Source organism: Pseudophryne corroboree, chromosome 6 (genome assembly GCF_028390025.1).
Source record: "Pseudophryne corroboree isolate aPseCor3 chromosome 6, aPseCor3.hap2, whole genome shotgun sequence".
NCBI classification, from domain to species: domain Eukaryota; kingdom Metazoa; phylum Chordata; class Amphibia; order Anura; family Myobatrachidae; genus Pseudophryne; species Pseudophryne corroboree.
The window spans coordinates 7,553,880-7,571,365 of NC_086449.1; the positions used below are offsets into that span (position 1 = coordinate 7,553,880).

At 47.8% G+C, this 17,486-nt stretch overlaps 1 protein-coding gene across 1 annotated transcript in view; it reads left to right on the forward strand.

Annotated features, from left to right (window-relative positions):
- Nucleotides 1-17,486, forward strand: part of LOC134933932 (protein INCA1-like) — a 121,320-nt gene that overhangs the window by 59,399 nt on the left and 44,435 nt on the right. Inside the window, exons 2-4 of the mRNA XM_063929474.1 lie at nt 4,258-4,323; nt 6,215-6,331; nt 6,982-7,009. Of these exons, the coding sequence (XP_063785544.1) occupies nt 4,286-4,323; nt 6,215-6,331; nt 6,982-7,009 (183 nt within the window). The 5' untranslated portion in view covers nt 4,258-4,285. The remainder of the gene's footprint in view (nt 1-4,257; nt 4,324-6,214; nt 6,332-6,981; nt 7,010-17,486) is intronic.

A 17,486-nucleotide genomic window follows, 5' to 3' on the forward strand; every position in this document is an offset into this window, starting at 1 on the left:
ATTACAGCAGTAGTGGATGTTTTGCAGGAAATAGACACCTTAGAGAATGTCTAATGGGACCAATGAGTGGAACAGTGGGCACAGGGAGAGAAAGTATTGAAAGAGACTCTTTCCTTACAAGTTAGGTTTGTAGAGTGCAAATCAGATAAAGATCACCTGGAACTACCTCTGCTTGTAAGAACCTACAGAAGTAGATGGACAATAAGGAAAATTACCATTATTGCGGGTTAGTGACATTAAGGTGCCTAAAGATTATTATAATCTGTATATTTTTGGTTGTGAATGTTTGATACAGGAGACATTAACTGGTTTTCCTATGGTGCGGCTCCTCCACTTGCTATGCAATGTAGATTACAGAAACTGTAATCTCTGCAGTAGTGGATGTTTTGGCTTACAAGCCAGGGTGACCAAAGGTTGCTGTGAAGATAAACAGCAAGACTGAAGATTTAAAAAGTACTACAACTGTGAGTGTCAAGTGGACGTTTTTTGTTTAGAGATACAGCAGACAGAAAATATGTATGCAAAATAATTTTGTTGCAGTTAAGTTTGCTGTGCGGTTACAATGGGGCCGATTCAAAGTTGCATGCAAGTCCGTTTTTTTTTGCGGATGTAGCAAATGCAGATATCGGGTACGGTGATGGTGCAGATGTGCGCTACTTTTATAAGAGTATGGAATCGGGACTGTATTCCTTAAAAGTTTAATTGACAAAATGATACAATGAGAGAGATTGAAAAACAGACTTTAAAAAAAAAAAAGAGTGCATCTTGAATAAAGGGGGTCATTCCGACCTGATCGCACGCTGCGGATTTTCGCAGCGCAGCGATCAGGTCCGGACTGCGCATTCTCATGTACTGCAATGCGCAGGTGCGTCCTACGAGTGCAAAGCGGATCGGCGCCTAGCGATGGATTTAATGAATCCATTCGCACGGGCGATCGCAAGGTGACTGACAGAAAGAGGGCGTTTGTGGGTGTCAACTGACCGTTTTGTGGGAGTGTTTGGAAAAACGCAGGCGTGTCCAGGCGTTTGCAGGGCGGGTGTCTGACGTCAATTCCGGACATGAACAGGCTGAAGTGATCGCAGCGGCTCAGTAAGTCCTGAGCTACTCAGAAACTGCAAAAAAAAATTTTGTACCGCACAGCTGCACAAGCGTTCGCACACTTGCAATGCGAAAATACACTCCCCCATAGGCGGCGACTATCTGATCGGTGCGCTGCAAAAAATTGCTAGCGTGCAATCAACTCGGAATGACCCCCCAAATGAGAGTGAAACGATGGCTCTTAAAAGATGCCAAGCAGAGAAGAGACAGCTTCCACTGCATTCATGTAATGTTCTAGACTAAAAACTTCCCAGCAGGAAATACAGACATCTTAGAGAATATCTAATGGGACCTCTGAAAGGAAAAGTGGGCACAGGGGGAGAAAGTAGCCCATGAAACGCTGGTATTGAAAGAGACTCTTTCCTTACAAGTTAGGTTTGTAGAGTGCAAATCAGATAAAGATCACCTGGAACGACCTCTGCTTCTAAGAACCTACAGAAGTAGATGGACAATAAGGAAAATTACCATTATTGCGGGTTTATAGTGACATTAAGGTGCCTAAAGATGACTGTAATCTGTATATTTTTGGTTGTGAATGTATGATACAGATTGCAGAACTCCCACGTTTACAGAAACCATAATGAATGAAGCTAATAAGTGGAAAAGGAAGTAAGCGTATCCCATAGAGGAGCATCTACAGTACAGTTCCAATAAGACACGATACTATTCGCACAATACCAATGTATGGATATAAGGTATCACCCCTGATTGCTGCAAATCGGAGCATCTCGGCAATTACTAAGAACTTGCTTCTGCTGATTATAGACCTTTGCTAACCACATCTAGGAGAGCCTGCAGTCATTTCATAAATATTATCCTACTATCTTTCTATGGAACTTTGCCTATGTTTTACCATGTACAGTATAATGGGTTTTTTTTGTGTGTGTGTGTTCCTGGTAACCTTCTCCTTGTCTATATATTTGTAATTGATATCTATTATTCTATAATCCACAGAGCATCAGTCAGCGCTAAAATGCCACAGCATTGGTAAAGGCAAAAATACACTATGATATGGCACCTAGCAAAGATGAATAAAACAGAAACAAATGGGGCGATATGAAGTGAAGTTGGGGAGGGATTTGAGGATAGATCTGCTTGATTCAGGGTGCACACAATGTTCATTGCGGACACAGCGGAGCGATGTTTTGCTGCACTGCATGTGCCAAAGCCATAATGCGCACGTGTGGCGATGGATTAGCGGCGGTGCATACACCGAGGATTTATTTGCAAAGTGCGTTTGGTGAAGGTGCAATGGTTGTTCACGCTTTTGTACATACAGCATAAGCACAAGATGGCGTCTGGGTTATTAGCATATTTTTGCAAGTCTGTGTGCAAAATCACAGCTGCGCATGCAATTGCGTGAACCCCGTTTAGATTTGTCCAACAGCTAGGATCTAGGCGTCACTGTGCACACGGAAAAATACTTCATGTCCTGTGGGACCTGCGGTAATATGCTTCCTGATAATACAACTGTCATCAAACTGCATGTCAGTCATAACAAGATGCAATGAAGGAGGGTGGTTATCTTGCGTCTCCTCCAAACCCTGACTGTACAGCCCCCGGCATGAATGCCCCAGACTACAAGTGTAAGATACGTTCAACTGTAAATATGCCCACAGTTTGGTGTGCTTGGTCAGTTCATATTTTCGCAAGCTGACCATTTTTTCCCTACCGGTGCTGGTCCTCCACTTACCAGCGTCCAGGATGTGGGACCATCAAACTTGTGTATAAAATGATTGGACGATGAAAGTACGGAATATAACAGGCTAGATTTTATTATAAAGACAAAGTAATACCTGACTTGCAGGATAGAAACATTCAGTACACTTGTATAATAGCCGCAGTGGTCAAAAGTGATAAAGTCCAGAACCAGGAGAAGACCATCAGGAACCTAGACGTCATCATACATTCCAGTGATATTAAAAAAAAAACTGTGTTTCGGAACTTGGTCCTTTGTCAACGGCTTGCAACCTAGTGTCCACTCTTCTCACCTACTGTGCCTCTTCCACCTGTTGGCAATAGAGGAGACCAAGGGGGTAATTCTGAGTTGATCGCAGCAGGATCTTTGTTAGCAGTTGGGCAAAACCATGTGCACTGCAGGGGGGGCAGATATAACATTTGCAGAGAGAGATAGATTTGGGTGTGGTGAGTTCAGTCTGAAATCTAAATTGCAGTGTAAAAATAAAGCTGCCAGTATTTACCCTGCACAGAAACAAAATAACCCACCCAAATCTAACTCTCTCTGCAACTGTTATATCTGCCCCCCTGCAGTGCACATGGTTTTGCCCAACTGCTAAAAAATTTCCTGCTGCGATCAACTTGGAATTACCCCCCAAATACTAGGACATGTACGCAGTTGTCTGGACAGCTCTGCCAGAAAACTGGCCACTGCAAATAAAAGACTAAAATAAAATCTGCTAAATGGTATTTTTTTTTAAATAAAAATTTCCAAGAAAAATCCGGGTAATGGGGAGTTAGTGCTTGTGTCAAATGTTATTGACTGTGAGTGACTCCTTAAAATGGGATAAGGTCGTTAGGTCGACTCAACTTAGGTCGACAGTCATTGGGTCGACCACGATAGGACATGTGTAAGGTCTACAGGGTAACTAGGTCGACATGGTCATTAGGTTGACCTGTACTAGTTCGACAGGTCAAAAGATCGACATGAGTTTTTCACTTTTTTCCCCATTTTTTGGACTTTTTCATACTTTACGATCAACGTGGACTACGATTGGGAACGGTAACCTTGCCTGAAGCATGACAAGCGAAGCAAGCCATGTGAGGGGACACGGTGCACTAATTGGGGTTCCCCGTCACTTCACTTTACGAAGAAAACAACACCAAAAAATCATGTCGACCTTTTTACCTGTCGACCAAGTACAGGTCGACCTAACGACCATGTCAACCTAGTTACCCAGTCGACCTAATGCGTGTTGACCTATCGTGGTCGACCCAATTACTGTCGACCTAAGTTGAGTCGATCCAACGACCCATACCCCTTAAAATGTAGGAGGTATACCAAGTCAATTGCGGATTTACAGCAAGGGTTACAAAGGCGTAAGTAAAAGAGTTAAAGGGAACGTTAGTACGAAGATGACCGATAGGAGACGCATTGTGACATTGTCATTAGTCAATGTTTTGTTTTTTGCTTTTCTGTAGAAATATTTGGAAATTTTGAATTGTGAAGATGGAGGATGATTTTGAAATATTAATGCCATTTGCAATGTAAGTTTATGAAATATATCATTTATAGTGTAGATAACGATAATAAATGATTGCAAAAAAAAGGGACAGTTGGTTGCAGTGGTGACAACGTGGGTGGGAAATGATTTCTAGAACCAGGTCATTGCTCTAGCAGCCCCTTCCCATGAAACGCGTTTTGCTCACCAGTACTCGGTTGGCCTGAGGAAAATGAGAATGCAGCTGTAGGAACTTATCCCAATTTGGAATCACTGGCATGAAAGGTATAGATTTAACGGCCTAATTCAGACCTGAACGCTGTTGTGCGAAATTGCACAGCGGCCGATTACTGAATGACTGTTGGTGCGCACGGATTGTAATGCGCAGGCGCGAGGCCAAATTGCAAAAAAAATCCTGCGTTTATTTGGCCTCTGTGAGGTAGATGCGGCGGCTGGCTTGCGCTTCCCTATGGGTGGTGCGGCCAGATGATGGTGCCGCAGATGATCCGATATTGCATTCTAGGATGTAGCTGGGATCAGTAAATGCAGCAGGAGGCGCAACGTTCCTTAATGTATTACTATATTAGTGCTATTGATGCTGCATCTGTATAAGCACTAGCAACAGTTCCTTCAACCACACCTGAATCAGTCCCACTGTGCTACAACCACACATGTCAAAGAAACTCCACGTTATCCAATGGGCGCCTCTTGACCAGTCCAACAGGAACTGTAACCCCACAGTCGACACAGTCAGCATGAATGTCTCTGGTGCTCTTGGTCATCCTGGTACTGGGTATGGGAGGGAAATGGATACCACTCTTATCTTGCTTTGTACCCCTTTATCTCCGAAGCTGGGCAAGGGCCAGGTCCTGTTTCACATATATTCTGGGGCAGCCTGCTGTGGACGGCTCTTTGACTTATAGCGATATGTGTCTCTTGTTATGAGCATGGACCTTGCACAACAAATGCTTGAAATTGGGCCATCCCAGTGTAGTCCTCCCAGCTTAACTCCTGAGTGTCTCCTGGAGCTCCAGGCTCATGGGGACCAGCCGCTGTGGAAGAAAGTGCCATTACTTGTGGTGACCAGGGTCAGCAACCGTTTTTTGGGGCAATCACTGAAAGTTTGTGACAACATGGTTTCCAAACTGTGGTCGTAGTTCTTTTAGAGAATGGCTATCATTCCAAACAAATGCATGTTTCACAGTTTATAATCACATGGCTGTATTTAGGACCCAGTGGGGAAGTGCCACCAGAACTCTTCTCGACAAGAGAGGTTCTGAGGTGAGACCCTGTATTGATATTCCCCACTCGGTGAAGACAAACTGGGGTCAAAACGAGAGATGTGGGAATGGGAAGGTTGACTGTTGAGGACTTCAGTTCTATAAGTGTTATTCAGAATCATGACAGCATCAATGAATAATGTCCTGACAACAACCCAGAAATATTGCATCGCTCTACTGCATTCCAGTGATGTCTGGGATTTCATGATGAATGCTACAGGTCTGATTCAGAGGTGTTTCTGGGTGGCAATGAAGCTGGCTAGCCAGGCGTGGGAATCTAAAGATGCAGTAGCACTGACATGGGCCGACATTCAGGCACAGATTCTGCGCCTCCACAGGGTCTTAATGCTCACAGTGATGGATTAGCGCCGCACTTGCGGCAAAAGACGCACTCACAGCTGCAACTCCGTCCACCTTTGGATCAGGCCCTCATTGTCTATATGTTATTGCCTACGTTATGACTGCATTCTGTGTCTTATATTTAGCTTGCCATACTATCCCTTTAAACCAAGACACTCATGAATTCTACAGGTTCTGTGACTGGCTGACTTCAAGCCTGCATTCACCTGGTTTTAATCAGCCACAGAGCCTCCGTAATTCATGGTGTCCCAGTTTAAAGGGATAGTATGGTAATCCTAGTTATATTTCTTCCTGCAGACGATCTCAGGTAGTGACACGATTTCAACCACTGCCCATTATCTCCAATTCACCATTGTCTCCTCTTAAAGAACGCTATGGACCTGATTTCTGGGAGAGACTGATCAGACAGCCGTGGTAAGATACCTCTTCTCCCCTCATCCCGGTCTCTGCTATGATGTCTGTGCATCCTTCGTCCACCTCCATTGTCCTCTGCACCTCATCCTTGTCACTGCTGTGATGTCTGTCCATCCCTCATCCACCTCCGTTGTCCTCTGCACCTCATCCTTGTCACTGCTGTGATGTCTGTCCATCCCTCATCCACCTCCGTTGTCCTCTGCACCTCATCCCTGTCACTGCTGTGATGTCTGTCCATCCCTCATCCACCTCCGTTGTCCTCTGCACCTCATCCTTGTCACTGCTGTGATGTCTGTCCATCCCTCATCCACCTCCGTTGTCCTCTGCACCTCATCCATGTCACTGCTGTGATGTCTGTCCATCCCTCATCCACCTCCGTTGTCCTCTACACTCATCCCTGTCACTGCTGTGATGTCTGTCCATCCCTCGTCCACCTCCGTTGTCCTCTGCACCTCATCCCTGTCACTGCTGTGATGTCTGTCCATCCCTCGTCCACCTCCGTTGTCCTCTACACTCATCCCTGTCACTGCTGTGATGTCTGTCCATCCCTCATCCACCTCCGTTGTCCTCTGCACCTCATCCTTGTCGCCTCCCTCTTTTTTTTCTCTTCTTATTCCTGGTAAAATAACGTGTAATTTTTTTATTTCCAGTGTTTGCAAAACTGGGGTTTGCGGCGCGGTAAGTCTATTAAATCTGTAGTTTGCATTTCCCTGTAGAGTGTAAGCTCTCACGAGCAGGGCCCTCTTCCCTCACTTATACCAACATCTCCTTCCCTCTGCCAACAGAGTAAGTAGGTCGATACTGACTTAAGGTCGACACGACTAGGTCGACAGGTATGGAAGGTCAACATGGTCATTAGTTTTATACACAAAAGATCGACACATTTTTTTTGTTTTTTTGGGGGGGTTTTCTGACCCGAATTGTCATCTGGGACCACCGACAGGTGAAACGCGTCCCCTCGCGGGACTCGCTTCGGGCACGCTGGCTCGCTACACTCACCATAACTAACACTAAGCCCACTTGGACAGAGGAGATATAAAAAGGTCCTGAAACCCCCCAAAAATGGTGTTGACTTTTTGTGTCGACCTTTCCTATGTTGACCTAATGACCATGTCGACCATCCATACCTGTTGACCTAGTCATGTGTCGACCTTCAGTCAGTGTTGACCTACTTACTGTCGACCTTCAGTGGTCGACCCAATGACTGTCGACCTAGACAGGGACGACCTAAAGACTGGTCACGGCAAAGGAGGTGGGGCTGCAGCATAGTCCTAAATTCAAATAAGGAGCCGTACCAACTGCCATTGTGTCCCGACCAGCGATGTTGTTTGGCAGTGTTTGAGGCGGGGGGGGGGGGGCAGCTAGTGTGACTCCCTCATTTGATTCCCTGGAGCCGCCACCGGTGGAGATCCAGCGGCCAGTCATACTACCGATATAATGACCCTTGCACCTTCCAAATACACTTTATAAAGTTAGTTATCCAGTGTTCCATCTCTTTCATGGTTTATGTGCATTTGGATGTATACTTGTTTAATGAATATGTCATTTTGTGCAGGGAAAAGTACAGTAAATGTTTAAGTATGTAGGTTAATAAAACCAGTTATTCCTGATGTGTTTTACATATATAAATGGTAAGGGAAGAGCACATTTAATAGGGGAATTGGCCCGATTCAGAGCCGCACCCAATGGCGGTGTTCACATACAGAAGCTGAGTGACTTTTTTGTGCCAATATCCCTAAAAACTCCTACGCACAAAGGCCGAGTTGCGATTAAGATGCACAGTTACAGAAATGTCTTGAAAAAGTTTGAAAAAAATAAATAGGTATTTTACAAATTAAAAAAAAAAACTAATTCTTTAATAAAGTCATATTGTATACGTTTTAAGTATTTTTAGCCTAATTCAATCATTTAAAAAAAGAAAAAAAAAAAACATTTGGAGAGGATTGTGGAAAAAATATTAGCCAAGTGGTTATTCAGTCTCCCCTGTATGTAGATAATCATTGTGAGGTTGAAATTGTACTCAGAGAAATGGATGAAGTGACAATACCATGTTTGATCAGTTCATTTTGTGTACTAAGGGCACGGTACAGACCTTGTGTGTTTTATATGGTTTTTAGAAAATAAAGAATGCAAAATTTGAGTAAACACACTAATGTCTACTTAGATGTAATACGTAAAAATGGCAATTTAATACCTACCGGTAATCCCTTTTCTGCAGCGGGGTACACTGGTATTCCACAGAGAATAACATCGGGGTGTAGAGTTGTATCTTGATCCGAGGCACCAACAGGCTAAAGCTTTGACTGTTCCCAGGATGCACTGCACCGCCTCCTCTATAGCCCCGCCTCCAGGCACTGGAGCTCAGTTTGTAAATTGGTGCCTGCAGTGCAGGTCACTAACAGGTGGGGCTGCGCTAGGCAGCCCTGAAAAGGGGTGTGGTATTGAAGGTCGACAGTAACTAGGTCGACAATGTCTAGGTCGACCACTATTGGTCGACAGTAACTAGGTCGACAGGGTATCTAGGCCGACAGGGTCAAAAGGTCGACATGAGTTTTTGATATTATTTTGGTGTCGTTTTCTTCGTAGAGTGACCGGGAACCCCAATTAGTGCACCGGGTCCCCTCGCATGGCTCGCTTCGCTCGCCATGCTTCGGGCATGGTGCCTTCGCTCCGCTACCGCTTCGCTCGGCACAGATTACCGTTCCAATCATAGTCCACGTGGATCGTTAAGTATGAAAAGGTTCAAAAAAGAAAACAATAGTGAAAAACTCATGTCGACCTTTTGACCTGTCGACCTAGAACATGTCGACCTAAAGACCCTGTCGACCTAGACACCCTGTCGACCTAGTTAATGTGGACCAATAGTGGTCGACCTAGACATTGTCGACTTAGTTACTGTCGACTTAGAGACCGGATCCCCCTGAAAAGAGCTTTTGGAAGATTTCAAGGGCCGCAGCACTTTTATGTCATTCTGACATGTTGTGCTGTGGCTCCATCACCTCCCTCAGTGGCGCTGCATACTCCCGCGGCCTGGTTCCCGGGTACTTGCAGTGAGGACGCATCTGCTGCTCTCCTGAATTGCCGGCTGCATGACAGGGAGGAGGTAAGAGGGTCCCTCAGGTGGGACCCTCCGGTAAATCGCGATCCGGACGCAGTCCCAGGAGACAGACCGCGCAGCTGGCGTGGACACTGTGGCCGTACAGGGACCCCACTATATCCACCAGGGCAGGGTGCACAGGTCGGATTTACTAAAATTTGTTTGTAATAGGCTCCACAGTACCCGGTGGTGAAGTCCAGCAGAGGGGATAAGGCGCTGACCTGTAGCCCCTCCGCCAGCTCCGGGCGCCATCTACTGCTGGTGTTCCCGCCCTGGAGCTGCATCTCTCTCTCCCTCACTCCCTGCTGAGATTTTGGCGCCATCTTCACTACTAGCTGGACTGATCTCCGGGACTGCTGGGTGATGTCTCCTCTGTAAAACCGCCTGCATCACCAGCGCTGTGCATTTACAGGACACTTAAGTATTCTACATGTCATTTTAAACAGCGTTAGTTAAGAACAAGTGTACTGCTATATGAATATTTAGTACAAGTATTCTGTGATATACATCCAGTGTTTACTGTGCATTGTTATATCTCTATACAGACAAATCTATTTGTAGATTTACGAGTCCAGTGCAGTTTTATTGTATTATATGTGATAATTTCTGCATTGTACCTGTGACTGAGTGTGCCTATAGCTGCTGTGTGGATTCTATTCTGTGTATCACACGTTTTGCTATCTCTATATTCCGTACCCTGGGGGGCTCAGTGTGTCAGGGTCTCATATAACATATAGGGGGTCATTCCGACCCGATCGCTCGCTGCAGTTTCTCGCATCGCAGTGATCGGGTCAAAACTGTGCATGAACGGGCGTCACAGTGCGCCGGCGCATGGCAGCCGTCATTGCCTAGCAATCGCCTCTGAGGCAGAGGGGGTCGCTGGGCGGGAGGGGAAGCTGCCGTTTAGGGGGCGTGGTCCGGCCAACGCAGGCATGACCAGACTGTTGGGGGGGGGGGCGGTCTGCGGCGGCTGCGTGACATCACACGCAGCCGCCACAGGCCGGGGAGCGACGAGTAGCACCTGGCCAGCACGCTAAAGCTGCGCTGGTCGGGAGCTACTCTTGAAGTGCAAAGGCATCGCCGCTGTGCGATGACTTTGCACTTTTGCGCGGGAGGGGGGGGGACGGCACTGACATGCGAGGTGGACTAGCCCTGTGCTGGGCGTCCCCGCTCATGTCAGTGTGAATGATCGTAGCTGTGCTAAATTTAGCACAGCTACGATCAACTCGGAATGACCCCCATAGTGTGCCGCAGGATATACTGTTTGGTATTTGTCACTGTGCGTTTCAGTCAACTCACACCGCTTAAATCCTCTGTTTGTGCTCTGCATTTGCTATCACATAATACAGGTTTTTTTTTGCAGGTATTGTGTTTGTCTGGCTATATTGTACTGTTACGCCCTAAGGCTACATTCCCAATAATGTCTGCTACACAAGGCGGGAAATCCGCAGACACTCCTGCATCATGCAGTGCTGGTGCCACGGATTTGACTGAGGAAAAGGTTTCAGCCGAGGGTTCAGGTACTGGGTCCCCTGTACCTTCCAGTCAGTCTGCAGCACCTGTGGCACACCAAGACCCACCTTGGGCTGCATTTTCAAATATGCTGACTACGCTTGTAACACGGCTTACGCCCCCTGTGGGACCTCCTGTGCCATTACAGCCACATATTGTCCCTGTAGTAAACCCGCCTTGGGCAGATACTCTGTCTACCCAGTTACAACAATTAAATCAGTCTTTGGTTAGACAAAAACCTACCCCTCGCCCTACTGGGGCCAAGGGGTCATCTAAGTGGGCCATTTCTTCCTTGCAATCCACTAATATTTCGGATGATTCTTCCGATGAGGATGGGGATTATACTGATCCGTCAGACACTGATACAGTTGTTTCTGATGAGGAATCTACAACTCAAGTTGATGTTCCCGACCTAATGGAGGCTATCAAGCTGATTCTCCAAATTGATGAGGACATTGAGCCCCCCCCGCTACGTCTAAGAAACCGGATAAGTTCAAATGGCAGAAAGTTACTAAAATAGTTTTACAAAATTCTAATCTTTTAATTGACATACGTCAGGAATCCTGGTCATCTCCAGGAAAGAAGTTTTCCCTGTCTAAAAAGATGCTAGCTCGTTATGCTATCCCTGCGGAGTTGAGTAACAAGTTGGAAACTCCACCGCTGGTGGACTCTCACGTCGCCCGTCTTGTAGTGTCATCTACTCTGCCTGTCTCCACTGTCACCTCACTGAAAGAACTGACGGATAAGCGTGTGGAGGGATGCTTGAAGTCTATTTACTGTTACGTTCTCTGTGCTCCGAACGTAAGATATTGAGTGGGTAAGTCCCGAGCACAGGAACGTGACGCTGATATTCAGGACAAAGTAAAGCAGTACCCCTAGCACCCTAACTCCGTTGTTCCACCCACGTGGTCAGTCTACGCCTGCGAGACTATGTGTTCTTGGGCCCACGGCAGCCGTGTTTGAAGGGCGGATTAGGTCTGCCCAACTCCGATGCCCCCCGGTCTTAGTACGAGACAAGGCGTAAACTGAGACTGGATAGAAACAAGGGGACCTCTAACTAAACAAAACACAGAGCTAGGGGTTACTGCAGAACTAAAAAACTAAACGTATGTGCGGCAAGGCCGCCAATGGAAAATGCAACAAAGGTAACACTGTCCACCCCGGGGAACAACCGCAGGTGAGCAGGAACCTCGAGATCTGAAGACAGGTTTCTACCAACAGGAAGGCTGGAAGGACCCCAGGAGTCAGCACCACAGGAACGAGGTAGACCAGACGAGGTAGACCAGACCACAGAACACCAGACAGGGAATTTCTCCAGAGCAGGGACAGCTCACAGGAAGCTATCACTGGCGTCTGTGTAAAGCACTGAGGGAGAATATAACAGGTCTCTGTACCAATGGCTGCAGAGAACCTAATTAGAAAATGTCGTGCAGCTGCCCTGCTGCACGACCACACGCTGACAGGTGCTTGATTAATTGGATAGCAACGGGGAACGCAGTCCGCCTGTGGCGTCCCCGTTGCTATGGACCCGGCGGCTCAGCACGCACGGTGTCCCGGCGTTACCATGCGCCGTGCGGGGAACCGGAGGAGGCGCGGCGGCCGTGACGCGCCGGGACCGTTGCTTAGCAATGGTCAGGCGCTGGCTAACATTTACACTCTTGCTGGTGCTGTATATAGACCCACTATGGCTGCCTCTTGGGGGGCAAAAATAATTGAAGCATGGGTTCAGGTAGTTGAGGATGAGCTGCCTCAGGATTTTTCTGACACTGCCAGACAATATCTGTTGTATATTACCACAGCCTCTCACTATATTCAGGAGGCGGCCTCTGATGCAGGGGCCATGGTGGCCAAGGCATCCATTACATCTATCCTAGCTCGACGGATTCTGTGGTTAAGGTCCTGGAAAGTAGACCTAGACTCTAAAAAGACCTTGGAGGTGCTATCTTTCAAGGGAGACATACTATTTGGGGAGGCTCTAAACAAGATTGTGACTGACTTGGTGATGGCCAAGACTGCGTTTCTCCCTAGTACTAATCCTTCTGCTCCGAAGGCTAAGAGTACAACTTTTCGGTCCTTTCAACCTCCGGGGAAAGCAAAAGGTCAGGCGTACCCGAGACAGGCTCGTTCTTTCAAAACCACTAAGCCCAAATCTAAACAATCCTGGGCCGCCCGCCAGCCTGCTTCCAAACAAGACATGCCTGCTGCATGATGGGGCGGGCCTCCCCCTGGGGGACCCCAGGGTGCGAGGCCGACTTCTGCAGTTCACCCAGACCTGGCTAAAGACCACTTCAGACGCCTGGGTGCGGGAAGTTGTCTCTCACGGGTACACAATCTCTTTCAAGCGATGTCCCCCTCACCAGTTCTCTTCAACGGTTATCCCCTCGGATCCGTTGAAAGCGCAAGCTCTACACCTGGTTGTACAATCCCTCCTGGAAACAGGAGTGGTGGTCCCGGTACCTTTGTCCCAGAGAGGCAGGGGTTACTATTCAACCCTGTTTCTTGTTCCGAAACCAAATGGGTCTTTCCGGCCTATCCTCAACCTCAAATCATTGAACAAGTTTGTGAGAGTGTCTAAATTCCGTATGGAAACCCTGAGCTCTATTGTGTTGGCCATGGAACCCATGGACTATATGGTATCCCTGGACATACAGTACAGGATGCTTACCTGCACATACCTATTGTCATTTCGCATCACCAATATCTGCGGTTTGCTATTGGCATCCTTCATTTTCAATTCCAAGCTCTACTGTTTGGACTGGTTACGGCACCTCGGATTTTCACCAAGGTCATGGCAGTGATGACGTCTTTCCTCCGTCGTCAGGGAATAAGGATCCTGCCGTATCTGGACGACTTGTTGATTATGGCAAACTCCAAAGAGGTCCTCCTCAGTCAACTGGAGATGTCGGTCCAATTCCTACAAGCCCACGGGTGGCTCATCAATTGGAAGAAGTCCTCGCTGGTCCCTGCTCGGAGCATGGTGCACCTGGGGGCGCTGCTGGACACACACAGCCAAAGACTGTATCTGTCTCCGGAGAAGGTCCTGAAACTTGAGTACAAGATCAGATACTTCCTCTCTCGCCCGAGAGTGTTGGTACACTCAGCGATGCAAGTACTAGGCCTCATGGTGTCGGCTTTCGACATGGTAGAGTACGCTCAATTTCATTCCCGCCCTCTGCAGAGGTTAATCCTTTCCAAGTGGGACGGCCTGCCTCATTGGATCAGGTCTCAAATGATCTCCTTGACTCCGGAGGTCCATTTGCCACTGAGCTGGTGGCTACAGGACAAACAATTGGGCAGGGGCCATCCCTTCTGGATCTCCAACTGGGTCCTCCTGACAACGGACACCAGTCTGCGAGGTTGGGGCGTGGTGTTGGAGCAACACTCTTTCCAGGGTTGGTGGACCAGGGAGGAATCTCTCCTCCAGATAAACATTCTGGAATTGCGGGCAGTGTTCAATGCCTCTGGTACAGAACAGGCCTGTTCAAGTACAATCAGACAACGCCAACACGGTGGCGTACATAAATCATCAGGACGGCACTCGAAGCCGCATGGCAATGATGGAAGTGTCAAAAATCCTCCAATGGGCGGGAGGCCATCTACCAGCCATATCAGCAGTGTTCATTCCAGGAGTCCTCAACTGGGAAGCGGACTTCCTCAGTCGTCAGGACGTACACTCCGGAGAATGGAGTCTTCATCCAGAAGTCTTTCAACTCCTAGTGGACAAGTGGGGCCTACCAGATGTAGACCTGGTGGCGTCTCGACACAATCACAATGGTTCTGGTCTTCGGCGCAAGGACAAGGGATCCTCAAGCAGCATTCGTGGATGCACTGGCAATTCCATGGAACTTTCGGCTGCCATACGTGTTCCCTCCGGTATCACTCCTGCCCAGGGTAATTCATAAGTTCAAGCAAGAAGGAGGAATACTACTTCTAGTCGCTCCAGCGTGGCCCAGACCTGCAGGGTTTATCGATAGAGCGTCCTCTTCTACTTCCTCGACGCCCAGACCTCCTCGTTCAGGGCCCTTGTGTGTACAGGACCTGGCCAGACTGGCTTTGACGGCGTGGCTCTTGAAGCTTCATTCCTGAGAGCAAAAGGATTCTCTGAGGCGGTCATTCAAACTATGATGAATGCCCGTAAGCTAGCTTCGGCTAGGATTTATTACAGGGTCTGGAATTCTTACTTCACCTGGTGTGCTACTAAGAATTATGATGCATATACTTTCAGAACTTCCAGGCTTCTGGCTTTTCTATGACAAGTCCTAGGCTTGGGCCTTCATCTGGCCTCCCTCAAGGTCCATATATCTGCCTTGTCAGTGTTGTTTCAGAGAAAAATTGCATCTCTTCCTGACGTTCACACTTTCACTCAGGGTGTTATACGTATTCAACCTCCCTATGTCCCTCCTGTAGCTTCATGGGATCTGTCTGTTGTTCTGAATGCCCTACAAGAGTCTCCATTTGAACCTCTTGAGTCTGTGGCCTTAAATACCTTACGCTTAAGGTCGTATTTCTATTGGCTATTGCCACTGCTAGGAGGGTGTCAGACTTAGGCGCTTTGTCCTGTTGTCCACGCTTTCTGATTTTTCACCGTGACTGGGCAGTTCTTCGAACTCGCCAAGGTTATTTGCCTAAGGTGGTATCATCTTTTCACCTTAACCAGGAGAGTGTGGTTCCGACCTTCATCTCTTCTGGTATGTCATCCATAGAAAGATCTTTGGATGTGGTACGGGCTCTCCGTATTTATGTGGAAAGGACTGCCTCTATCAGGAGGTCAGATTCTCTTTTTGTACTTTGTGGTTTTCACAAACATGGTTGGCCTGCGAATAAGCAGACCTTGGCCAGATGGATTAGAATGGTGATTGCACAAGCATATGCGCAGGCTGGGCTCCCAGCTCCTGCTGCTATCAAAGCCCATTCTACTCGGTCTGTTGGACCTTCTGGGGCGGCCCGCCGTGGCGCGTCCGCAGAACAATTGTGCAAGGCGGCTACGTGGTCCTCAGTGAACACGTTCATCAGGTTCTATGCCTTTGATACTTCCGCCTCCCAGGATGCTTCCTTTGGACCCCGTATTCTTGTGCCCGCTACAGTGCATCCCCTCTCATGAGGAACTGCTTTAGGACATCCCTGATGTTATTCCCTGTGGAATACCAGTGTACCCCATTGCAGAAAAGGAGATTTATGGTAGACTTACCATTGTTAAATCTCTTTCTGCGAGGTACACTGGATTCCACAAGGCGCCCACCGTGACCCACTTAGCTTCTTTGGGTTTGTATGGCATTAGCCGCTAGTCCCTTCTCCTGTCGTGAGACTGTGGGTCTATGTGACTCACATCTACCGTCTCTCTTACCTGCTACTGCATTGGACTGGTTAACAAAACTGAGCTCCAGTGCCTGGAGGCGGGGCTATAGAGAAGGCGGTGCAGTGCATCCTGGGAACAGTCAAAGCTTTAGCATGTTGGTGCCTCGGATCAAGATCCTACTCTACACCCCAATGTTATTCCCTGTGGAATCCAGTGTACCTCGCAGAGAGAGATTTAACAATGGTAAGTCTACCATAAATCTCCTTTTCTCGTAGTCCGTAGTGGATACTGGGGAACTGTACTTTAGTACCATGGGGTATAGATCGGGTCTACAGAAGCCTGCACCCCAAAACCTTTAGTGTGTGTATGTGTGTGCTGGCTCCTCCCCTATATGCCTCCCCCACCAGACTCAGTCCAGGAAACTCTGCCCGAGGAGACGGACATACCACGAGAGAATAAAACGGGTACCACAGCGGTGAGGCACCAAGCCAACACACAACCATAACCGAAAAAAGGAGGACGCTAACCAGAACAGAGAATAGCAACACCAACCATAACTAGGATAGCAAAGCTACCCCAACATCATAAGGGGACCGCAAAGGCGGGCCAACCAAAACACTTACCCAGGTAAGCAGGAATTCGAAGCACAGAGGCGGGCACAGTATCCACAACGGACTACGAGAAAAGGAATTACAGGTTCCTATTTTCTATTACGTCTTAGTGGATACTGGGGAACTGTACTTTAGTACCATGGAGAAGTCCCAAAGCTCCCAAACAGGTGGGAGAGTGCTGAGACCCCTGCAGAACCACCTGACCAAACCGAAGGTCATCCTTGGACAAGGTGTCGAACCTATAGAACTTAACAAAAGTGTTCGAACCAGACCATGTAGCAGCTCGGCACAACTGTAAGGCCGAGAGACCCTGGGCATCCGCCCAGGAAGTACCCACTGATCTCATTGAGTGGGCCTCAATAAATGTTGGCAAAGGCAGAGCCGCCGAAGTATAGGCTTGTTGAATGGTCAACCTGAGCCAACGAGCAATATATTGCTTTGAAGCAGGACGACCAATCTTGGTGGCATCATAAATGACAAACAGCGAATCAGATTTCTGATGACGAGCAGTCCTTTTGACATAAATCTTCAGAGCCCTCACCACATCCAAGGACTCTGGGCTAACGGAAGCGTCAGATAACACTGGAACCATAATGGGTTGATTCACGTGAAAAGCTGACACCACTTTCGGCAAAAACT